Genomic DNA, 23,318 nt, shown 5'->3' with positions numbered 1-23,318 from the left:
AAAACAACTCAGAAAAACAGAGCTACTGAAGCTGGATGATTAGATCACGTTAGGTCTATCTTTTGTCAGTTGCACTGGCTTCCAGTCTGTTTGAGGACTCCATTTTAAAGTACTTCTTATAACTGTTAAGGCCCTAAATATGTAATTTAGGACCAGATGATCTGAAAGACTGATTTCTCTCACATTCAGTCCCTGCCAAATCAAGGAAGAATTTTTTTTCAGTAACCACTATCAGTTCTTTAAAAAAAAATTGGACATTTATGTTCGGATCCGACTAAACGACTGAACAACAACAAAAAATCATAATCTACTCAGAGAACAATATTGAGGTATGCCCACATTTCTTAAATTAATTAATGATTGATGGGTAAAAGTATTTTGCTCTGTTAGTGTCTCTGGTTCTGAAACACTGCAAAGAACGTCACAGCTTAGGAGCAAGAGTCTAGATCCATTGCAACTGAGAGAGGGACAGGATTTTGCAAGATGCAGGCTTATAGCAGTGCCTTGTCAGCCCAGAGGTCCATTGTCTCCTAACTGAACAAGACCATTGAAAAAAAGGAAATGGACATGTTAAGAAGTGCTATTCTCAGAGGATGCTATGACACCTCCTTTTATTAGTAACCATCTGCTTCTTTCTCTTAAATTTGCTTTCCTTTGAATCTAAACTAGATCTTATGAGGAAATAAACCATCTGGTGTCACTGAAGTAGTTGCTTGGTGTCAAGAGCCAAATGGGATTCCACACTGGTCACACAACACTTATTTCCTTAACAGTTCCATGGACTACCTTCTTCTCTCAATACTCTTTGCTGAAGCCAAGTGAATTAAGATTCTTGAAATCATGTTTTCCTGCTGCTAGCCAGATTCATCTTGCACAAGTCACCAGTATGCAGAGGGACTTGCATACTGTCCCTCTGCATCAGCTCCAATTCCTTCCTAGAGGCCTTTTCTTGCCTCTTCTTACTCATTAGATAACTGTCAAACTATTAGACAGAGGGGCAAACATGGCTAGATGCTCCATTAGAAACTAAATCTTGGCAGAAATGGCAGACATATTATCATAGAGTTTAGATAGGATCCTATTAGTTATCAGGTACTTTCATCTAGTCCAACCCTCTGCTCAATATTTAGGGATAGATGGTTAGCCAGTCTCTGCTTGAAGACCACTAGTGAAGGGAAACATATCATTTCATGAGTCAACCAATTCTACTGGTTGATATTTCTCATGGTCAGGAAATTTTTCCTAATATATAACCTGAATCTTTTACTTGGTAATTTCAACCCATTGGTTCTGGTTTTCCAAGAAAACAGAGAATTCTCCTTTATATGACAATCCTTTAGATATCTGAAGACTTCTATAATATCACCCCTCAGTCTCCTTTTCTGCAGACTGAACATACCTAGTTCCTTTAACTGTTCTTCACACAACTTGGTTTCCAGTCCCCTTACCATACCAATAGCTCTGCTCCAAATTTACTCTATTTTGTATATATCCTTTTTAAACTGAAGTGCCCAGAACTGGACACAATATTTCAAAGAAGCCTGATCAATGGAGATTAGATTGGAATAATTATTTATAGATTGTATCCATGTCTGGAGAGACTTGTGTTTTTAATTCTTTTTTATTATTGTGAGCCGCCCAGAGTCACCCGTTGGGGGAGATGGGCGGCATACAAGTCTGAAAATAAATAAATAAATAAATACATACATACATACATACATACAGTACATACTTCCCATGATCTGGACTCTGTGTTTCTGCTAATCCATTCCAAAATAACAGTTCCCTTTTTAAATATCTACATCACACTTTCAGTTCATGCTCAACTAGAACACGCAGATCCTTTCTACATATATTACAGTCATGCCAGTCTCCCCCATCCATCCTATACTTATGCCTTTTTCCCCCAAATGCAGAACTCTACATTTCTTCCTGTTAAATTTCATTATTCGCATTCAAACCTCCCTAGATCTTTCTGAATCTTCCCTTTCGCTTCCAGGGTATTAGCCACTCCTGCTAATTTTATCTAAAAAAATGATAACCATCCTTTCAACCCCTTCATCGTGGTTATTAATAAAAATGTTGAATAGCACAGGGCCTAGGACAGAGCATTCCACTTGATAATAGTCTCCAAGCTGATGGAGAGCCATTTATGAGTACTCTCTGGGTCCTTCAGCCAATTATGAATCCACTAAGAGTTGTATCATCAAACCCACATTTTACCATTTTATTTATGAAGGTATTGAGAGAGGCTTGATTGAATATTTTGCATGGACAAAGTACACTATTTCCACAATATTCCCCTTATCTGTTAATAATAATGTCTATAAAGGAGATAAAGGTAGACTGGCATGACTTGTTTGTGACAAGCCTTTGCCAGCTCTTGCTAACTGTTGCATTCCTATCCAAATGCTCACAAGTGCTTCACAGTCTGCTCAAGGGTCTCACCTTGTATATACATCAAGTTAAATCTGTAATTTCCAGGGTCTTTCTTTTTTTGAGCATAGGAACATTTACTCTCCTTTGGTCTTCTGGGATCTCACTAGTTCTGCAGAAATTCTCAAAGATTATAGTTAGCAGTTCTGTGACCATCTCTCCTAGTTCCTTTAGTACCCTAAGATGAAATTCATCTGGCTCTGGAGACTTCAATTCACTTAAATTAGTTAAGTGTTATTTTACCCTCTCCTTGTCTATTGTGAACTGAATTTCCTCCTTCCACTAGTGGCACAATGACAACCACCTAGGGCTTCATTTCCCTTCTGAGAGAAGACAGAGGTAAAATATGAGTTAAAATATTCTGCCTTGTCATTACCCATTACCAATTCACTCCTTTCTCCTTGCAACAGACTTATAGCCATGTGCTTTTTATTTCTGATGTAGCTGGAAAAATGTTTTTTGTTATTTTGGGCATTTCTTGTAAGCCTCATTCAGTGTTTTAGTCTTTCTGACACAACCCCTACACTTTCTGGCAACTGCTTTATATTCTTGTTTATAACCTTTCCCTCTATTTCCTGTACAGGATCTTTTTCTACCCTGTTTTTTTTTTTTTTCAGATATCTCCCATTTTTCCTTTTTGTAAGAACTGTCTGTAAACTTTCAATGTTTCATTTCCAGAATTACCCATTCTTCCCAAACACTTTTCTTTTTCAGATTAAAGCCCCTGGATCTGAACTACTTTCCATATGAGTTCATATTAAATAGCTGACAATTACTGAGCAATCAGGAATGGTAGTTCAGGGTTTAAGCATGGTTGAATCTTAAACACCTCATATTCTTTTGTTGCACCTCCCTCTCAGAAAAGGAGACTTGGATTTACTCTTATCTCTAGCCCTCATACTGTCCAATGATGATAAATGCTTGATTACCAGCAATGCATTCTTGTGCTCCTTTTCAGGTAAGTCTTCCAGACAGTACCTGAGCCCTAACAGATATCCCTTACTATTTATCCATGTAGGGACGAATGATACCATTATGCAGCTACAGCTATATCACCTTGGACTTCAAAGTCTAAAAGAAAGCTGAAGAACTTGAACATAAGTTAACTATATTATACCAGAGTATAGTCAAATATACTTTGGATTTCATGCAAGCATATTTTAATGAACTTAGAGCAATTATAAGTAGGATTTCATGGCAGAAGAAAGAGCCTAAGGTAGTTGTGAGCTCTAAAAAACAAAATACTAAAAGCACTGTTGCAGACAGTGGTAACAAGGAAAATAACACAAGAAAGAAGGAGAAACCAATGTGGCTACCCAAGAAATTTATGGAAATCTGAGAAATCAAAAAGGTGTCATATAGATTGTAAAAAAAGGGCAAATCACCAAAGAAGATTATATATATAGCCTGGATTTACAGGGATGGTGTCAGGAAAGCTGAAGCTTAGAATGAGCTGAAGCTAACAAAGGATGCTAAGATCAATGGAAAGGGCTCCTTCTGTGATGATCAAAATAAAAGGAAGATAAAACAGTATACCTCCTGCTCAATGAAAGTAGCAAAATGGTAATTGGTAACAAAGCAGAACTACTACAATTTTTATTTTGGCTCACTTCTCAAAGAGGATATTCACTCAATCTAACAATTGTGAAGTGCTAGCTGAACAAAGCAAAATCCAACTTGCGCTTGACAGAAACCCAGTCACGAAATATCTACTGACATCAATACCCAAGAAAAGTCTAGAGCAATTCGATGTAAGTACCCTGAAAACAATGTGATGATTACAGGATGTCAGCATAAATTTGTCAAGATTAACCTTGTCTCATTTTTTGACCAGGTAATGTCCTTAGTAGATCATGGGAATGCTGTAGAGACAGTGTCTTTTAATTTCAGCAAAGCATGTGACAAGGTACTCCATCGACTTTCTGAATTGCAAGCTAGTATGAGCTGGATGGCATATCTATTTGGTGATTCCACAGTGGGCATGAAAACCATCCTCAAAGAGTGCCCATCAATAATTTCTCATCACACTAGAGAGAGGTATCAAGGTGGGTGCAACAGTGTTTGGTCCTCAGCCTTGTCATCTTCAATATGCACATTAATCTTGGATGAAGAGGTAGAGAGAATGCTTATCAGATTTGCAGATGACACAGATCTGGAAAGGATAGGCAATACTCTTGAACACAAACAAAATTCAAAAATTTGGTAAGTCAGAGAGGGGGACTGAAAATAACAGAATGAAATTTAACAGAATTTATTTATTTATTTATTTATTTAGTAAACTTGTCCCCGCCCATCTCCCCACAATGGGGGACTCTGGGCGGCTTACAAATATAATGTTATTCAATTAGAAAAAAGAAATCAAATGCATTGGTATAGGATGAGAGATTCTTAACTGGGTGAAAAGATACGTAAGAGTTGAAATGATGAGACAGAAAGGGACAGATGGCAAAATGCTTCAAGGTCAGGAAATGAATAGCTATACAGCCACTGACTCAAAAAGGTGGGAAAAGACCCAGGATGCAAACCTCAAAGGTTGCCAAGAAAACTGCATGGACTCATCCATGTAATTGCCAGGAGTCAAGAATGACTCAAAAGGGGACAAATGTGTATATACATGCACACATACATATGTACAAAGACATATGTATATAGGGCAGGATTCCTAAGTTAGACTGAGAACCTCTTGTATGTATGACTCTCTAATTCTCGGCAATTAATCTACTCATCTAGCCTTCTTGAGTCTGCTTGGGTAAGTAGAACAAAGACAGAGTATAATTGCTGTATCTAGTATGAAGCCTGGAAATTCATTTTTAGATGCATCAGTAGAAGTTTCCAACACTAAACACACTGGGTTTTGAACCCAGAACAAAGCACCATGTTTTCAAAAGTTCTGCCAAACCCTTTTGAATTAGCCACAGTTTGGCAAAAATAAAACCCAGAATGTTTTGGTTGTTCTGTGCCAGGTTTTAAACAAAAGAAAATCCTGGATTAATTTTATGGCACAGGTAAAGCAAAGTGGTATGCATCATCTCCATTCTGTCCTCTTCCCCTCAGCAGCTCCCAATGTTGCCTATGCCACCAACCTGCCAATCCCCAATATTACCAGCACCTTTCTTTCCCTCAATGATGTCCCAGCATGATATATCCCACTGCCCTCTCCCCAATACCCACTCTTCCCTTTCACACCAGAGTTGCCACCACTTATGTCCTAGTTCTGCATACCTCACCAGCATACCCATCCTTTTTTTATTAATTTAAAATTTTAAATTAATAGTAACAGAAAAAGAAAAAGAACAAAACACAAAGAAAATTACGATGCAAATACATACATTCTCAAGAGAAAAAAAACATAAAAAGCGCTTTTAAAAAAAGTGAAAAAAGTATAATATATTGTTATAACAATTAACAGTTACAATTCTATATATACTTATCTAATGTAAATAGTTATTAAGTGTATTTACTTCTAATACACTTATATAACTATCACTCTTTTTTAATCTACTGTATTTTGTATAAATGAGGTCCATACTTCAAAGGACAAATGGAAATAAGCCAGCTTGCTCAAAAGAGAGGGGCAAATATTTGTTACACAGGACAGGAAAGAGAAAGATATGCAGGAGATTTTGAAGACTATCTCTATACAGACAACTTGTTCTTGAAACGTGGAAGCTGCTAAAATTTGTTGGATCTGGCTTCCAAACTTTTTCAATAAATATTTTTTATCAGAACTTCTTGGATTTCTTGCAAGCCTCCCTAAGTGGTTCAGTCCTGCCTGTAAGATGGAACATGACATCTCCCCACTTCCATCATCAATATCCCAATATGGCATATCCCAGGGCCTGCTCCATCCTCCAAGCACCCCGCCTTTCCTCCTTCCCCATAGTCACTGCCACCATTGATGATCCGGTTCCACTGGATTACCCATCCTTGATCTTTCCAGCATCTACCCTTCCCTTCCACCCCAAAATCACTAATACTGATGTCCCAGACCAGCATACATCACCAGCATAGCTGCCTTTGATCTTCCCAGTGTGTTCCCTTCCTTGTCTCCCCTTGAGCACTGCCAATGTCTTTGGGTTTTTCTCACTACCCCCACCTCCCAAGAACTATTCCTGTCTGGAACAATCACATTCTGGTTCATATTCAGGACAAAATAGTTCCATTTCATTTCATATATGGACCCAAACACTGAAAACATGTGGATTTTGGTTTGGGCATGGTCCTTCCAAAACCAACTATTCAATTAATGGAATGGTTTATGCACAGAACACTTGGTACATCCCTAGAACCAAGTATGCTTAGCTTTACGAAACAATTATCAAGGATAGTGCTGCTGTGGAAAATGATCACATTTACGTGCCTTAAGGAATATCACAAAGGACGTCACTACAGAGTGCAAAACATAATGCATAATGATCTTCAATTACAGAGGAAGGCAGATTGTTGTTACATAGTATGAAAAACTTCCTAATGGTAAAAGCAGTTCAGTGGTGGAAATAATTACATGGAGAGGTGGGAGCATCTATTCGCTGGACAGGCTGGACCACCATCTCTTAGGAATGATTTCATTTGGATTCCTACAGAGAATGGGGTTGGGCTCAATGTCTAACTGACTCCTTTCCAAGAGCTCTTTCTCAAGGCCATCTTAAATTGCTATCCATAGGTCCCTGAGCCATATTTTGCATGGGTGCATTCAAAGGCAGTTCACCTATCAGGTGCCTATCTGTGCTACAACAGCACTGTTTGGAAACCATGTCCTAAAGGAGCCAGCTGATAAGCTCCTTTTGAGTCCAGACTTAGAGGTATTTCAGAAGAGTGCTAAGGCATGTTCAAAAGCAGCCTTAACATTAGCTAGGTTGCAGAGAGAGTTGCACCATGAAACAGTAGAGAGCATCTCTCTCCCTCTTTACCATGTTGACACAGACACAGACATACTGCCCTCATACCACCACTGATCTAATGGCTGCTTAGGCTGATCTAAGCCTCCATGCTGGGGATCAGATCATCAATATTGCGGATACAGAGTGAAAGCAAGAGTTGAAATAATTGGCTTCTCCCATTTCCCAATGCAGGATGGTCCTGGAAGATAGTGCACAGGGACCACAGGGGAGGACACAGTCAGACTAAAGTGGGCAATAGGTACCAGGCTGATCTCACCCCTAGGTGCTGTTTGTCTGTGATACTGACCAAATAGCTAGTAAAGTACCTCAGACAACAACCAAGGCAAAAATGCCATAGCTTGATGCCTGATTAAAGGGGAAAACTGTATTTTAATACCAGAAGAACTAAGGACAACTTTAAGCTGCCTCAGGTATGGAATAAGGATGAGAGGAAGGCAACATCATGAGGATGCAGTAGAAAAAAGTTACTGGGATTTGCTCATGCATGGTTAGGTGCAAGTGGGGAAAGACCTAAATTCTGTAATTCTGTGACTTTCCAATATCTCTTGGGCAGGCTTCCAGTATCTCCAAATAACATCCATGCTTTTGAAGTTGTGTTGCCCTCATCTCCTTTCCCTGTTCAAAACCAACTGCTATCTTAACTTTAGTGTAATGGGAAGGAGATGTCTAGGATATGCAGCATATTCTCTCCATCATAACACAACCCACAGCAAGGACAGAAAGAAGTTCCTTGGGGAACAGTTACTCTGGCCCATATCCTAACAACATAAAAGGTAGAAAATCCTTAACAGTTGCCAACCAGTGAACTCACTAAGTAACATCTGCCCATCCACACAGATCTGCAGGAAAAGAGAGGTGGTTCAACAGACAAAAGTTTTGGCATGGCTGGTACCATTTTTTCTGATACAAGGATGAAGTTTCAAATCACTTATTCACAAAATTCTTATTATTTTGACAGCAAAGAAAACAATCTGTGCTTCTAGAGAGCCAATAATAATCTCTAACATTACATCACATTTATGTATCTAAGTATGTATCTATTTAATCAGTGCTTTCAGAGAGCCCATAATAATCTCTAATTTTACATCTTATTTATCCATCCATCCATCCATCCATCCATCCAATCAATTTATATGGCCACCTATCTTGCTAATGCAACTGTGGGTGGCTAACAACACATTAAAGCAGTATTAACAAAGGGTTAAAAAAAACTACAATGGTCACCAAGGATAAACCCAGACAAAACAATCAACAAAGACCTCTCAATGGGTCATCTAGCCTCCTGATCCCCGGGCCCTGGTACACATCCAGGTCTTCAACACTTTACGGAAAGCCACCCCGGTCGGGGCCAATTTAATTTCAGGGGGTATGGTGCTCCAGAAGGCAGTCGGTGCAAGAAAAAAGGCATGCTTCTGAAGTCCCATAAGTTAACAGCCTTTAATTGAAGGAACCTGGAGTGTACCCTTCCTGTCAGATCTAGTGGGATGGATGGAAACAATTTGTAGGACTGCCTCTGGAGAGAGGCAGTCCTACAAATAACCCAGTCCCATGCCATGGAAGGCTTTATAAGTGACAACCAGCATCTTGAATTCCACCTGGAAGCACACTAAGAGCCACTGCAAATCACAAAGCAGAAGTGTTACATGGGTGTACCAAAATGTACCCGTAACCCCCCATGCTGCTGCATTCTGGACCAGATGCAGCTTCTGGATGATCTTCAAGGGCAGCCCCATGTAAAGCGTATTGCAGTATTCTACTTGGGAGATGACTAGGGCATAAGTGATTGTAAGCACTGCCTCCCAGTCCACAAAAGGGTGCAATTAGTGCACAAAACAAAATTGTCCAAAATCTCTCCTGGCCACAGCTGCTATCTGCTCTTTGAATAGGAACTGTGAGTCCAGGAGAACCCCCAAGTTGCACACTGGTGCAACCCTCTCCAGAACCAAAGATGAAAAGACCCTGGATCCAGGGGATCCTAAAACCGACAGACACTTAGTCTTGCCAGGGTTGAACCAAAGCCTGTCATTTCCCATCCAGACCCCCACCCCCAAGCCTCCAAACACTGAGAAAGAACCTCTACAGCATTACTTAGCCTGGGGTAGAGATGTAAAGCTGGGTATCATCAGCATACTGAAGATACCTCACCCATGTCGTCAGATGACTTGGCCCAGTGGATTCATGTAGATGTTAAATAGGAATGGGGGAGAGCATCAAGACCCAAGGGACCTCTCTGTCCCCCCCCCCCAACTGACTGGAATCAGCCCCAGAGAAAGGAGGAGAACCAGTATAAAACTGTGCCTCCTAATCCCCGGAACCAGGTGAGAAGGACACCATGACTGATATCAGAAGCCACTGATAGATCAAGAGTCAGGATGAACACACCACTTCCACCCACTCCTGCCATTCCAAGTTTGATTAATGCTGTTCCAGTCTCACGCCCAGATCTGAAACTCGACTGAAAAGGAACCAAATAATCTGTTTCCTACAGGATTCTCTGAGGCTGCCACGCAACCACAGGATATAGGATGAAAGTTATCCAAAATGGTTGGATTGAGCAATGGCTTCTTGAGGAGGGGATAACCACTGCCTTTATAAGCAGTGCTGGGACCACCACCCCTTTCTCAAAGATGAATTCACCACTGCCAGGATCCAACCACATGTTATCTTCAAGGAAGCCTTAGCTAACCAGGAGGAACTTGGGTCTAGCATAGGTGGCCAAGCTAATACTTCCAAGAACCCTGTCCACTTCATCAGGACCAACAGGATCCAACTCATCCCAGATAAGCAGGCCAGGTTGAGCCTCAATCACGTCCATGGGGTCTGCCTCAAGGCAAGCTAAAATCTCTTTATCAATCATACACTATCTTTTTTGGGAGGGAGGGACAATGCTAAGTCTGAATGTAAAAAAGCAATAATTACACAGCAGGTGTTTAAGCATATTTATGTGGACAAACTAGCAGAGATTGAGATGGTGAATTCCCAATGTGCACCTATTAATGGCAACTTCACAACACCACTGCACCACAGCTTACACTGAGACCTTGCAAGGGGATTTCCCCAGCTCTCCCCATCACTCTAATGAGATAAACAGAAGTAAAACTAAGGCCAAAAAAAGCATATTCTTATAGAAAGAAATGTAGGTCTCTCCCCATGTATGGTGGCTTAGGGAAAAAGGGAGACAGCAAAAAGTTTCTGAATATTATGATCACTGAACAGCCTGCAAACTGTCTGACAACTGTTCCCCTTCCCATCTATATCACCCACCCCTTTTACAGGAAGAGAAAACAATGCTGAGAAAAGCTGATACACAGTAATAAAGGGCTTCAAATGTATGCCCAGTCCAGCATTTTGTATTCACAGTAGCAAACAAGCAAGTCCACAGCAGAGACAGAACTGGCAGCCTGCCTTCACACTAGCCACGGGACTCTCTGTACCTTAAGTGGCAGTATCTGAAGGAGAGAACAGCACCCTACCATTCCATAAGTTTCAACCTGGTAGTGATCCTGGATAAATTAAAACTCATGTTGATAAGCACTAAAGCTACCAAACTTCCTTGAAGAGTTGTAGCAAAGATTATCTATCAGCACCCACTCCTAGAAACTAGGATCAGCTTAACCACCACACCTTGTGTTCACAGGCAAAATGTGTGTCCCGACTGGTGTCCAATGAAAAAAAAATGTGATGGCAGACTTGGTCAACTATCTGATCCAGCAAAATAGTTCTTCATTAAATTTGAGCCAAAACTGAGGGCAGAACACTAGCATCCATTCTGTGAAGGACTAGGAACAGGATGAGTGGCTGGGAGTGGGGTCAGCGGGGAGGGCATAGCTCAATAATGTCCCAAGTCAATCCATGAAGGCATATCAGTTTAGGTTCTCAGGGACCAACAGATGATACTTAAAAATGTTTCTCTTCTCTCCTTTCTCTCTTTCTGAACCTCTGGATAGCTGCTATCTATCAAAACAAGTAATAACACCTAGGCTGCAAATGTCTGCCTTCTACTGTAATTCAGGCTATGGTACAATTTGTGAGGAGACCAATATGCTTGCTAAGGATAGGAATGTGACCCTGCCTATGCAAGTCAGCTTTAACCCACAAAATGAAAGAACACCCATAGGGAAGATGGACCCATATTTATTTGATTACTGCTAGACACACATGGAGGCCCAAATAGGTCTATCAGGTTCTCACATGGATCCAGCAGAGGGGCAGTTCTAGACCTATCCCCAAAGACCAAACCATGCTTCACTAGCAACTTGTATAACCATGGCAACCGCTCCATGTCCTTTGACTGTCCCTATTACTACTTAATAGCATTAGCAGTATTTTTCACAAATCCTGTTCCACTCAGCTGTACTAGAACAGCTTGTGGCCTTAAGCCCTTTGTGATACTACTCTGGCTGCACCCAGAAATCTTACTTCTCCCAACACAATGCAATTATACAAGACCCAGGAGAACCAGTGTAGATTAAGGTGTTAGACAAGAAGCTGGGAGTCCCAAGTTCTAGTCCACCCTCAGCCATGGGGGTGACTTTGGGCCAGTCATTCTTTCAACTCAACCTACCTCACAGCGCTGTTATGGGGAAAATAGGAGGAGAGAGGCTTGTTTGCTACCTGGAACTCCTGAATGAAAGGCAAGGTATATATTTAATTAATAAAGCATTGTATCTTGCCCTCGTGACAAATGTGTGTGAGAGAGTTGTTTCCCTGTGATCTTTTAAAATCTTGCTAGTGCGCCTTATTTGATCTGAGAATGAAGCCTCTGCAAGCTCAAGAAGACTGTCTGTGTGTCTTACCCGGCAGCAGCCCTTGGGGTTTCTCCCTCCAGCCAGAAGGAAAAGGTTCTCTGCACCACCTGTCCACACCAACTCCTGGCAGTGCAGTTTCCTGTTCTGCTCTGCAGAGGAACTGGCCCCCTCCTTCCCGAAGACACACTTCCTTAGAAACTGAAACAAACACGCAGGCCCCAGAGAAGCTTCAAAACTGTCATGCATCGGTAGCAGCAGAGATAATTTCCAAAGCAAAGCTCCACTTTAGTTGTGGATGAGTTTAAAAACTAGAACATTATGATATTGTTCTTCTTATTTTATAAACAAGGAACTGTGCATCACAAAATCACCAAGAATTTGAATTGAGGTCACCCATTTCACACAATATGTGAGAGTAATAAACTAAGATGGGCTGTGTTGTGGTTCAGTGTGTTATGGGAATCTGGACATTGTTATTGCTATGATTTTGTTTATTCGCTTAGGCATAGAAGCTTAAATGAACAGAGCAATTTGTTTTGTAAACCCAGGTGTAGCATGTTGGGTGAAGTTAGTCACAAGATGTGAAATGAAACTGTCCCAGCAGACACTCTAGGTCATGGGAAAGGAAGGATGGATGGGGAGGGGGGGCATGCTTTTTAACACTGACCAAAGAGGCATTTTCAAACAGGGAAAAGAAATTAAACTTATGCTGACTGAGAAGGGAGAGAATCATTCCCATGTATACAATTCTGTAGGTGGTGAACAGAGAGGGGACTAAAATAAATTTCAGAAAGCACAGGCTGATTCATGGTGACTCAATAAATGCAGGCAGGCTGAAATTCAGCTCTAAATCTATGAGCTTCCTATGAGCCAATAGATAAAACTTTAAAAACCTGATATAACACTTCTTGTCTGCAAATGAGCAGAGTGGAAAAAACACATCAGTCCATGCTTGTGAAGTCAGTGGACTACACGTGGCTATCATTTATGAGAATTTAGACTTGATCCTGGATCATCCTGCTCTCCTTGCATGACTGATCTGCTTGTTCTGAAATGTTACAATTAGATGAAATTTTCCTGTCTTTAATAAAATTCTTTTTGAATGGAGAAGGCTGGGTCTGCATAGCATGTGATAGAGCAAGGTGAACACAGTTCCTTGGCTAAGCACAAGTGGCCCCTTTGAGGTACAATAACCTCTTATTTTTTTGGTCACTGGCCTGCAACTTCAAAAGTGATGGGTATCATGGTAGCAGAGGAATCCCAAGATACCACAAAAGATACCACCAAGATACCACCTCTTGGAGTCTATTTGGTCTGGTATGTCATAAATTGTGCGGGCCCAAAAGGGGCAAAGCACCCAACCATTCTGTCTTAGGAAAGAGACAGACTTCAACTGTTGCAAAATCTTTTTACAATCTTTACAACTGTAAAGTGGGTCAATGGCACCTCCATCTGCAAGTAGAAGGGCACAATACCGAAAACTTACTAAAAATGATCTCAAGGAAGTATCCACAGAAATTTCTCAGCCTACATTCTTGCACAGCTGTAAAATGGGCAGTTCAAGGCCAGGTAAATGCAATATCAACTGGTAGGTCATAAATTGTGCAGGCCCAGACAGGGCAAAGTGCCCAACCACTTTTTTCCAAATAACCTCAGTACCACAGAGACATCAGAGGGTGTCTGGTTTTACAACAGTCAAGCTCCGTCTAGGGTGGTAGAGGTGGATAGGCCACATGAATTTTTACAAGCTGTAGCCTAGGCATTCTCTGTGTTACTTTGGTTGCTGCCATCTCTACTTTTTGTTTGGGTAGTATACATAAGACCAAGTGACTGAGGCTTAGCAGGCCAAGAAGTTGTTGAAGGTTTGAAGCAGTACAGCAGAAAGTTAGCCAACATACAAGCAGCAAGAAAAGGCAATGAAAGGGCCATTTCCAGTGTTCAAGTTGAAGCTAAAGAAAAGTGGCTTATCCTCAAGCTCAAAAGATCTTCAGCAGCTACTAGAATTAGCTCTACTGCCAATTTTTCAAGTACTGTTTGCCTGCCAGCCTACAGAGACAGCTGATGTCCCTGTCTCTGCTGGACAGAGAAAGCCGAGCCAAGGTTAGAACCTTTCCCCACTGTTAAATTAAAAGTGCTCTCCACTCATCCTTGAGTCAGCAGAAAACTATACTGGTAGGAAATTTGCTGCCATTATGGTCCCTATCCCACCTATTGCATCTATTCCAAGCAGAGCTGCTTTTATTACACATGTGAATTGCACAATAAAGAAAGTGACTAGCTGATTTCTTTGGCTTTGCTGCCCTCCCTCTTCAGCACAGCACTGGCCGGCAGGAAAACATCTGCAAATCGTGGTACTGCACTTCCAGGTTCCTCTGTTGGAGGCAATGAGAGGAGAGGCAGGGTAAATATCCTCCACCCATCCTTCTAAATTCCTGCAGCTGTAATTTCCCCACCCATCCCAACACTTAAATAATTGTATCTGGTCAATGAATTCCCACTCTCATATAGTGTTAGTTTCTAGCAACACATGTGATTTTAACTTTTCATTGGATTATTTTCCTATTTTATTAACAACATTCCCAAACAATAGGTACCTCCCCATGCTGATGAGCACAGATATTGCTGCCATACTGTGGAATCTCTTGGGGAGGGGTCCCTTTGAGTCAGTTTTGACTCTGGCAATTGCCTGGACAAGTCCCTGCAGTTTCCTTGGCAAGATTTTTCAGAAGTGGTTTGCCATTGCCTCCTTCCTAGGGCTGAGAGGGAGTGACTGGCCCAAAGACACCCAGTTGGCTTCATGCCTAAGGTGGAACTAGAACTCACAGTCTCCCGGTTTCTAGTCTGATGCCTTAACCACTACATCAGACTGGCTCTGTGGGAATGCTAGGAGCCAGATTTTTGAAAAGTGAAAATGTGGAACATCAGAATGCTGGACTCTGCATCAGAAGCATCAGGTTCTGTGTCAGTCACAACACTTCCCTTCACCAGCCCTTTGTATCTGATGGTTCTGCAGAATAGGGCAGGCCAACCCTAGATATTTCACCTGCCCCACACTTGGCCTCTCAAAACATTTTCATGCTGGCCCTTTAAATACAGTTTGGGGTCCAACCAAGCAGCTGCAACCATTCCACTCTATGCCTCCGGCAGCAAAGAGACAGCAGTCTGGCTGTCATCCAGCTCTCCTCCTCGTCCTTTCCAAGCCTTGCAGCAACCTTGCTTTCCTCCCTGCCATGGCCACAGCCATCTCCCCACCCAGGCTGATCCTATTTTGGGAAGCTGCCAGCAACATAGCAGCAGCAGCAGCTCTTCTCTGAGTGGCCCAGCGTGTGGCTGGTGGCCAGCTTCCTTCCCTGGCCCTGGCAGCAGTGCCAGAGATCAGGTTGCAGCTGCACAAGGCAGAAAACTAAAGCAAAGTGAAGGAGTCTGTAGAGAGCCCACAGTTAAGAGGGCGAGCCATTCCCACGGCCCAATTGGCAAAGCAGCCTACTGGGAAACAAACCTGCACAGCTCCCAGCTGGATCAGTAGCTCTCGAACCAGAGGTGGGAAGGAAATCCCATGCAGAGCATAAAAACACTAGAAACCTCAATGATGAGATTTTGCCAACTCAGGTTCTGAGGTCAGGATAGAATTCTCTCCCACATGAGACAAAAGAAAACACCAGCCAGACTGCCTGCCTGCCCTTTTTGCTTTCTCCTGTAGTATACCACCATGTTCGTTACCAGCATGAAGTTTAGTTTGCTTGCTTGAGAGACCAGGATCACTTGATTCTTCTTCAGTCTAGGTTCATGAGAGGATGAGAAAGGAAGGAATATTTGGAGATGCAATAGCAGGAAGTTGGGGGAGGGCAGGACTCCTGCAGCACAAATATCCCCCCTCCAGTGATAGCACTATACTCTTCAGGGTCAGTTAAAGATCTAAAGAGCTGCATTTGCACACATGAAAAGCTTAACTAGTTTTCACTGGAGGAATTGTGGCTTAGCATGGTGATAAACCTAGCCTATTTGATTAGTTTACAGTCTAGTGTATTGTAAGAACCCAGAAAATGGATTAATTCAGCAACTGCATTAAGTGGGAATGCAGTCAAGAGTGTTCTGCTTGCAATTCCTTCAGCGCTTGATCCTGAAAGATACAGTCCACCAAAACCTTTTTCTATCTGTTACTGCTTATGGTCTGAGTCAGAAAGCTCTGATCAGTTGAGGAGGCAATAATCAATCACTCCACGGATCAGGTCACAAGAGACACATGAGAAGGTGGAAGTATGCCTCATCAAGGGCTACTTTTATGCCTCCTGAGTTCAATAAATCAATATACATAATAAAGTTATAAATAGCAGAAGAGGGCATAAAACCAGCAGAAGATCCAATATAAACCTTACAAGCAGCAGCAAAAATCAATCACATTAAAATGTAATGTATGAAGGAATAAAATTGGTTTGACTGGGCACCGACAGCTAAATTAGGTTCATGTGAGGTGAACACTCTGGAGAGTGGGGAAACTTAGTTGGTGTGTTCACACAACATGCTTAGGCTGGTTACAATATTAACCCATTTTCTGGCCTTGCACAACACATTGATCAAACACATGAGAAGGGTTCAGACAGTACGCTAAAGTACTCTCCTATACACATGCATATATATACAAACTAAACAAGGTTAAGCTAAACAAACGTGGCATGTTGTACAAATTATAGAATCATTGGGTTGGAAATACCCTTATAAATCCTCTAGTCCAACCCCCATGCAGTTCTTAGTCTAACTATCCTAGTTAAGCATGTTGGGGTAAACACAGCTTATCAGTAGAGAAGGTGCTATCCCATTTTTCCACAGAAATAACAGCTCTAATCTTGAAGGGACATCTAAAGTTTCAACATCTGGGCAGATTTAATCACTTTACCCAACCTGACACTCAGATATGTTGAAATTCTACTCCCCTAATCTCCAACTTATGCAGGGAACCAACCACTGGACAGCAGTTTGAGAAGTATGTATGCACACAGATATGCATACACCCATTCTTATTTCAAACCAACAGAGACTTCACATCCTATATAGTGGCTACTAAGCTTGGTTAGTTTTAACCTTGGTTTTGTTCTGGTTTCTCTGTTGTGCATGTCCAATTCATGTTTGTGATTTCACATACTGCACAAACCCAGAAAATGGGTTAGGTCAGCAAATTGCTCAAACGCAGCCATTGTCAGTGATGTATCAGTTTATAAGCCAAGAACATGAACCCTGTTACTAGAAATAGCTGAAATATTTAAAATAGTTATTTGCAATTCTCCTGGAGGAGTTTTGTTTCTAGTAAGAGCAGTACTTTGCCAGATGTCATGGGCGTGTCCACACACATATCCAGCCAAGAGGTATATGCAGTCTGAAACTGCATGCATTACAATGGGAGAGGGCGTTGTCAGAGACAGCATGTATTTGTGTGAGTGCATGTGGATTTGTGGCTTTTGTGTATGCAGAAACATTCAGAACTTCCCAACCTGTTGCTTCCTTCTTCCAGTCCTTCTCCTCTAACAAAGGCCACAGAGCTATTCTTAGAAGTTGCTGACCTCGGGAACTCCAGCATTAGACAGAAAGCACTGAGAATCTAACCCAACTCTCCTTGATCTGGTGCTCCTATGTAAAAGCCTCAGCCAGAGTATCTTCCCACCCATACCCTGGATGACTGATCCTGCAACTCTGGGGATGCAGTGGCTTCCACTCACCACTGGCTGTTTCCGCTTTCTGCCAGGCCGCCCCACTTTCCTCACGGGGATCCCTGGATCTGGCTTCTCCTCCTTGTTCCGATTTTCCTCAGGTTCTTCTTCTCCCTGCTTTCAGGAAAAAAAAGAGAGACAATGTTCTTCTTAGCTCTTGAGCCATGAGGCACCTCAACATCCCCTGTGCAAATCTGGGAGAAAAGCCTTCATTTTAAAGGAGCCTAGTCTGCTGGGCACTTTGTTCCTTTCCATCAGCCCCACTAGGGGCCTGCTCTATTTAGAACACAAGAAGTGCTGAGTTTGAACTCTTTTTAAAGCCACACAAATTGGTGTCATCATGATGTTTTGTGGAAGTGACTCTCACTGTTTAACTCTGTGCTGTGTAAAGAAGCATCACAGACACTGGCTGAGCTCTCTCTTTCAACCCAACCTACCTCACAGGGTTATTGTGGGGGTAAATTAGGGGAGTCCCCATGTATAAAACCTTAACAAAGTAATAAAATACCCTCTCTCTTCACTGGATCAACAATAAAGTTCCCATGCTAAGTCTTTTTATCCTTTAATACCATTCTTGATTTCTTTAGCAACACTACCTTTGGTGGCTCTAGATTCTCTGTTCTTGACATCAGTCCCCCATGGCTTCTATGGCCTCACCTCTCCTATGAAATGATATAGGTAGTTTCCAGGTTAAGAATGCCTGGGTTATAGATGACCCATAGTTAAGAATGGAGCCTATTGTACCAAAATTCGAGTTAAATACACAATGATTTGAGTTAAATACACAATGATTTGAGTTAAATACACAATGGTTTAAGTTAATTACACAATACTACTTATACAGTATTATACAATAATACTGTTCCTGCTTACGTACAAATTCAACTTAAGGACAGACCTTGGGAACTGAACTCGTTCTTAAACTGAGGACTACCTATATTAGTAAGTCAGTCTACAACACACTGTGTGAAATTCTTAAACAACTGCTCCAGGGTGGGCAACAAAATGGCAAACAAGACAAAACTGGGCATCAGGAAAGCCTATGGACAATGGCCAAAGTAAAATCCCAAGGACTGTCAGTTGACTGGGGTTGTCTAGGCTTCAGTTATCCAGGGAAAAGCCGTGGGTTCAACAGGGTAAGTTCATGAGACCCAGTGGTGCAGCAAACATTTTTACTTTGTGCTCTCTTCCATGTCACAGTATTAGGCCTTTCAGAGGTGATTAGAGAAGGCTGGAGATCAACTGATGAATACCATATTACTACTGTTGTTAGCATCTTCCAGATCAACTTTTTCCTCTTTCTTTCTTTAGCAAACTTCATCCATATTCAGTTACACAGCTATACCCTCATTCTTTGTATCACCTTACACATACACCTTTCCCCATCCAATGATGCCCAGACTGCTTTGGCAAATTTTTCTTGGATGCTTCCAAACTGGCAGTACAATTCACTGTAAGCTACATGTGAAATTGCAATTAATTTTCCACACTTTAATCAGTATACACACACTCCCAATATGTTCTATGCATACTTGGGGCAGTTACAAAACAGTGTAGGTTGTGAAGGCTCAATTCACATACTATATTTAATCATCTATTTTTAACAATTTGTGTTACGGTATAATTTATTGCATATACACGCAATAAAGATTTTTTATAAAATATGAATGAAAAAATAACCTATAGCTATTAAGATGCCAATCTAAAGAGCAATAAGGCAGTATATTTTAAGCACTCTTAAATGTGCTGCTATAACTCTGGTTGAGCACAATATCATTAACTTTTAAAAATATATTTAAAAGTGTTTGTAGAAGTATATTAATTCTCAATGTTATTATTTGTGTTACTTACAAAAACCGAACAAAGTGCTTTATTACTTATTATTTCCAAAAATTAAACAATGTGCTAGAGCCTTTGAAGTGTTTATAAATCCTATAAATAAATGAAAAAACTTATTTTTCTGATTATCAGAAAACAACACAAGGGCTAAAAAGTACCAATCTGAAGGATCAGAAAGGTGGGGAGATGGTATAGTCAATGAAATGAATAGAAAAAAATCTGGAAATTGTGCTATATGATGGGCTTGCTCTCTTAATATGTCATGGTGCCCATTGAAAGCATACTTTTTGGCAATGACAGAAGAGTAGTACTAAAAGAATCTGCCTACACTGTCCCAATGCCTTAATAGCTTCTCCACAATTCAAAAAAAGATAGAAGTAACATGGGAAACACCCAGAATAGTATTTTGATCACACACAGATGCCCTGTAAAATGAATGAACAAAAAGTCTGTTCACATGAACAAAAGTCTGGCTATGCTGTAATAGGGTAGTATCCAGGAGGAAAAACTGTAATGCTATCAATAGCTTTTCGTCCTTATGAAATGAAAAAACATCTTTGGTGCCAATACAAATCATCTTGCCTACCACAAGCCCCAATTTAATTGTCTTTGGGTCTTCTGCAAAGCTGTGCCCTCCACTTATAAATTCCCACCCCATTTTTATTTTTTTTTGACCTTTGAGTCAGGCTTGATTCCTGGCAACTACATGGACAAGGCCATGCAATCATCTAGACAGCATCTTCAGAAGTGGTTTGCTATTGCCTTCTTCCTAGGGCAGAGACAGAATGACTGACCCAAGGTCATCCAGCTGGCTTTCATGTCTCAGGTTTCCTCACTCCTAATCCAGCACGTTAACCAAGCCACTAGACCCAACCTGACCCCCAAAGGAATAGCACAACCTGCTCCTTGCAGCCAGCAGTAGTTTTACTTACCAGCTTCCTCTTTGAAGCCACAGCTACTGCAAATTTATTTTTATTTCTGTAAGCTGAGTTTTGCAGTTTCAGCAATGAAAGGTTGCAGGATCTTGCTGCATTGCTACTTTTAAGATATGCTGAATCTGCTTTGATAGTTATCTTCACCTTCTTCAATATAGTGCTCTCCAGAGCTGTTGGACAGAAGCTTTCTTCATTGCCAACCTAGAGGTTGGGGAAGGGCAACTTAACTTCATGTACCTACACTTCTATAGTTATATAATGAGGTTTTGTTGTCTTGAGTATTTGTATAGAAAGATAGGATATGTATATGGAATATATCAACACTGTTCTAGTACTATATCTTGCAAATGTTTTAATTAAGTGCTTATGTGACTCTCTATAAGCCACAATGTAACCCCCCCTCCCTTGGATGAGAGGCAAAGGCAAAACACCATTAATAAATAATATTTTTGCAATAGCTGATTATAAAAAATAAGATTAAACAAGGAAAAACTTCCTTGGCTATAAAATAGTAATTGGTAATTAAAGTGAACAGGAAGCCATTGATTAAAGGAGTAGAAATTGCATTAAGTCTATGAGAAAGGAACAAGATGGAATCTGTTAGGTAGCAGCACTGTAGCAATGAAAAGCCTCAAAAGGCCACTGCCACTTGGCCCGGATAGGCTGGTGCTGCAGCTGTTTTTTAGGACAAAACCAGGCACAAATCAAGCATGAGAAAAGATGGAAGGGCGGTAGAAAAAACTCTGAAGTGCAACATTGATAGCCACTATCTGCATTCTCTGTACGCTACCTATTAAGCATTCAGTCACTATGTGAACACAACCTGCTTTATCAAACTAATTACAAACCTAGTAGTTGCACTCAGACAACATGCTAGGTTTGATCAGAGTTAATTTTGTGCAGGATTTTTGTGCAAATGCAGTTGTGCTTTGTGAACCTAGCTCATTTAATTAGTTTAAGACTCAATGTATCATGCAAATCTAGAATATGGGTAAAATCAGTAATCAGGTTAAGCATGTTTTATGAACACCGCTGCATTGTTCAGAGAGGAACTGCAATGCTTCTTGCACTCTGTTTGCAAAGGATACTGACTCCACACTAGATCCCACTTTCACTGAACACTGAAATAAATCTGCTGTCATCAAATCACAACTTGGCATTAAGCTGGGGTGGAACAGAGATGAAGAGGGTAAGCTACAGCTTGGAAAACAAAAGATGGCTTGTTAGGTCAGCATCCCCCTTTACTTCCAAGTAAATACAACTTTCATCAGCGGAAATGCATTTGCTTCTGACTCAAGGTGCTGAAAAGTACGTGGTAACTGTAGAAGAAAAGTTGCCAATATTTCTGCCTTAAAGGACTAGTGTTGGAGTTGATGCTGTTTCATCATCATTCAGGCCTCTACTAAAACCGAGTGAACAGACTGAAGCACATAGTGTGAATAAAACTGATTCAGAAGCAATCCAATTCTTTTTTAAAGCCATCTAAACTGATTGCCACTGTTTCATAGGTGATAATAAAGAATTCATGGAGGAGGCGCAGTGAGGTCCAGCAATGGCTACTAGTCATTACGGCAACATGGAAGGTCCAGATCTAAAAGCCATTTCCTTCTGAATATTTTTTGCAAGACAGGGCAAAAAGCAAAAGCAGTTACCTTCACGTCTTGCTTGTGGGCTTATCAGAGGTAACCAAAAGTTTGCTGGATAGGACTCTGGTCTCACCCAGCACAGTTCTTCCTATATATTAGGAGCCGAGGATGAAAGAGGCAGCAGGATAAGGATAAAAAAAGATGGAGATCAAATTGGAAATTTTATGCATAATATCTGAAGAGTTGAGGTATATTTCAGAGAAAGAGGTTACATGCAGACTTGGAAATCTATGAATGACACACCACGTACAAACCAAGAAATAGCATATTGTCTCCAATTCTGTGTTAAAGCTAGAGTAAATTCTGGCTGTGCGTACCTTACTCAGCTGGTAGACCATCTCCACCTTGCTTTTAAAAAAGGAGACCATACCATTAATGGCAAAAATTTTGAGACTGTTAGATGCTGGCCAACTTCAGACCCTATAAGACCTATTCCAGCATTTCTGTTGTTCATATGATTAGCATCATATAGACAGCCAGCAACCGTGTTTGCTCAGTGCACTTGATTGCTGAATTAACCCATTTGCTGTATTTGCAGAAGACACTGAATCATAACTTAACCAATAGGCTGGTTTTGCATTGTAAGCCAAGTCCTCAAAAACTTCTAGTCAAACTTGGCATGTTGTACACATGTAACTCCTAAATATTTAACTAGCCTGGTTAGGAATTTTGTATGAATGAAGCCAGTGGCATCCTTACATGCTAGTCCTATCCTGCCCTTATGTTCTCTTGCTAGCTCTATGCAATGGAGAAAGCCAGCTGAGTACACACAGATTGTCCTATGAGCTTGGCTGTTTTCTTGCAGACATTTCATTAGCAGGCTAGGTAACATCATCAGTGGGAGAGAGAGAGTGGGGTTTGCTGGCTGTTTATATATACCGTTTGCTCTGTCAGTCTTGCGGGGGGGGGGCTTCCCCTGTCATGGTTCCTTGATTAGGGTATTGTTTCTTCCATGATTGTTTATCTGCTGTTTCCTGTTTATCTGGGTGTTGGCTGTTGGAGGAGATGTATGACCACTTGAAGATGTGTAGACTTCAACTCCCAGAACTCCTCAGCCAGCCATGCCAATGCTGTCTATGTACCTTTATACTTTTTTTGCCTGGGGGGGACG

General features: G+C 41.2%; 1 protein-coding gene across 6 annotated transcripts in view; it reads right to left on the bottom strand.

The window, feature by feature from the left end:
* DNMT3A (DNA methyltransferase 3 alpha) overlaps positions 1–23,318 on the bottom strand; it is a 148,819-nt gene that overhangs the window by 67,900 nt on the left and 57,601 nt on the right. For 5 of the 6 annotated variants that reach the window (XM_088152221.1, XM_088152222.1, XM_088152223.1 and 2 more), the window contains one exon: positions 17,797–17,904. In XM_088152221.1, coding sequence (XP_088008347.1) covers positions 17,797–17,904 — 108 coding nt within the window. The remainder of the gene's footprint in view (positions 1–17,796; positions 17,905–23,318) is intronic. The other variant, XM_088152224.1, reaches the window with a different exon arrangement.

Source organism: Python bivittatus, unplaced genomic scaffold (genome assembly GCF_059951505.1).
Source record: "Python bivittatus isolate LINGU-HERP-01145 unplaced genomic scaffold, Pbiv_v1 ctg000690_np1212, whole genome shotgun sequence".
NCBI lineage: Eukaryota > Metazoa > Chordata > Lepidosauria > Squamata > Pythonidae > Python > Python bivittatus.
Note: the sequence above shows the minus strand (reverse complement) of the source record. Positions and strands in the feature narration are given on the sequence as shown.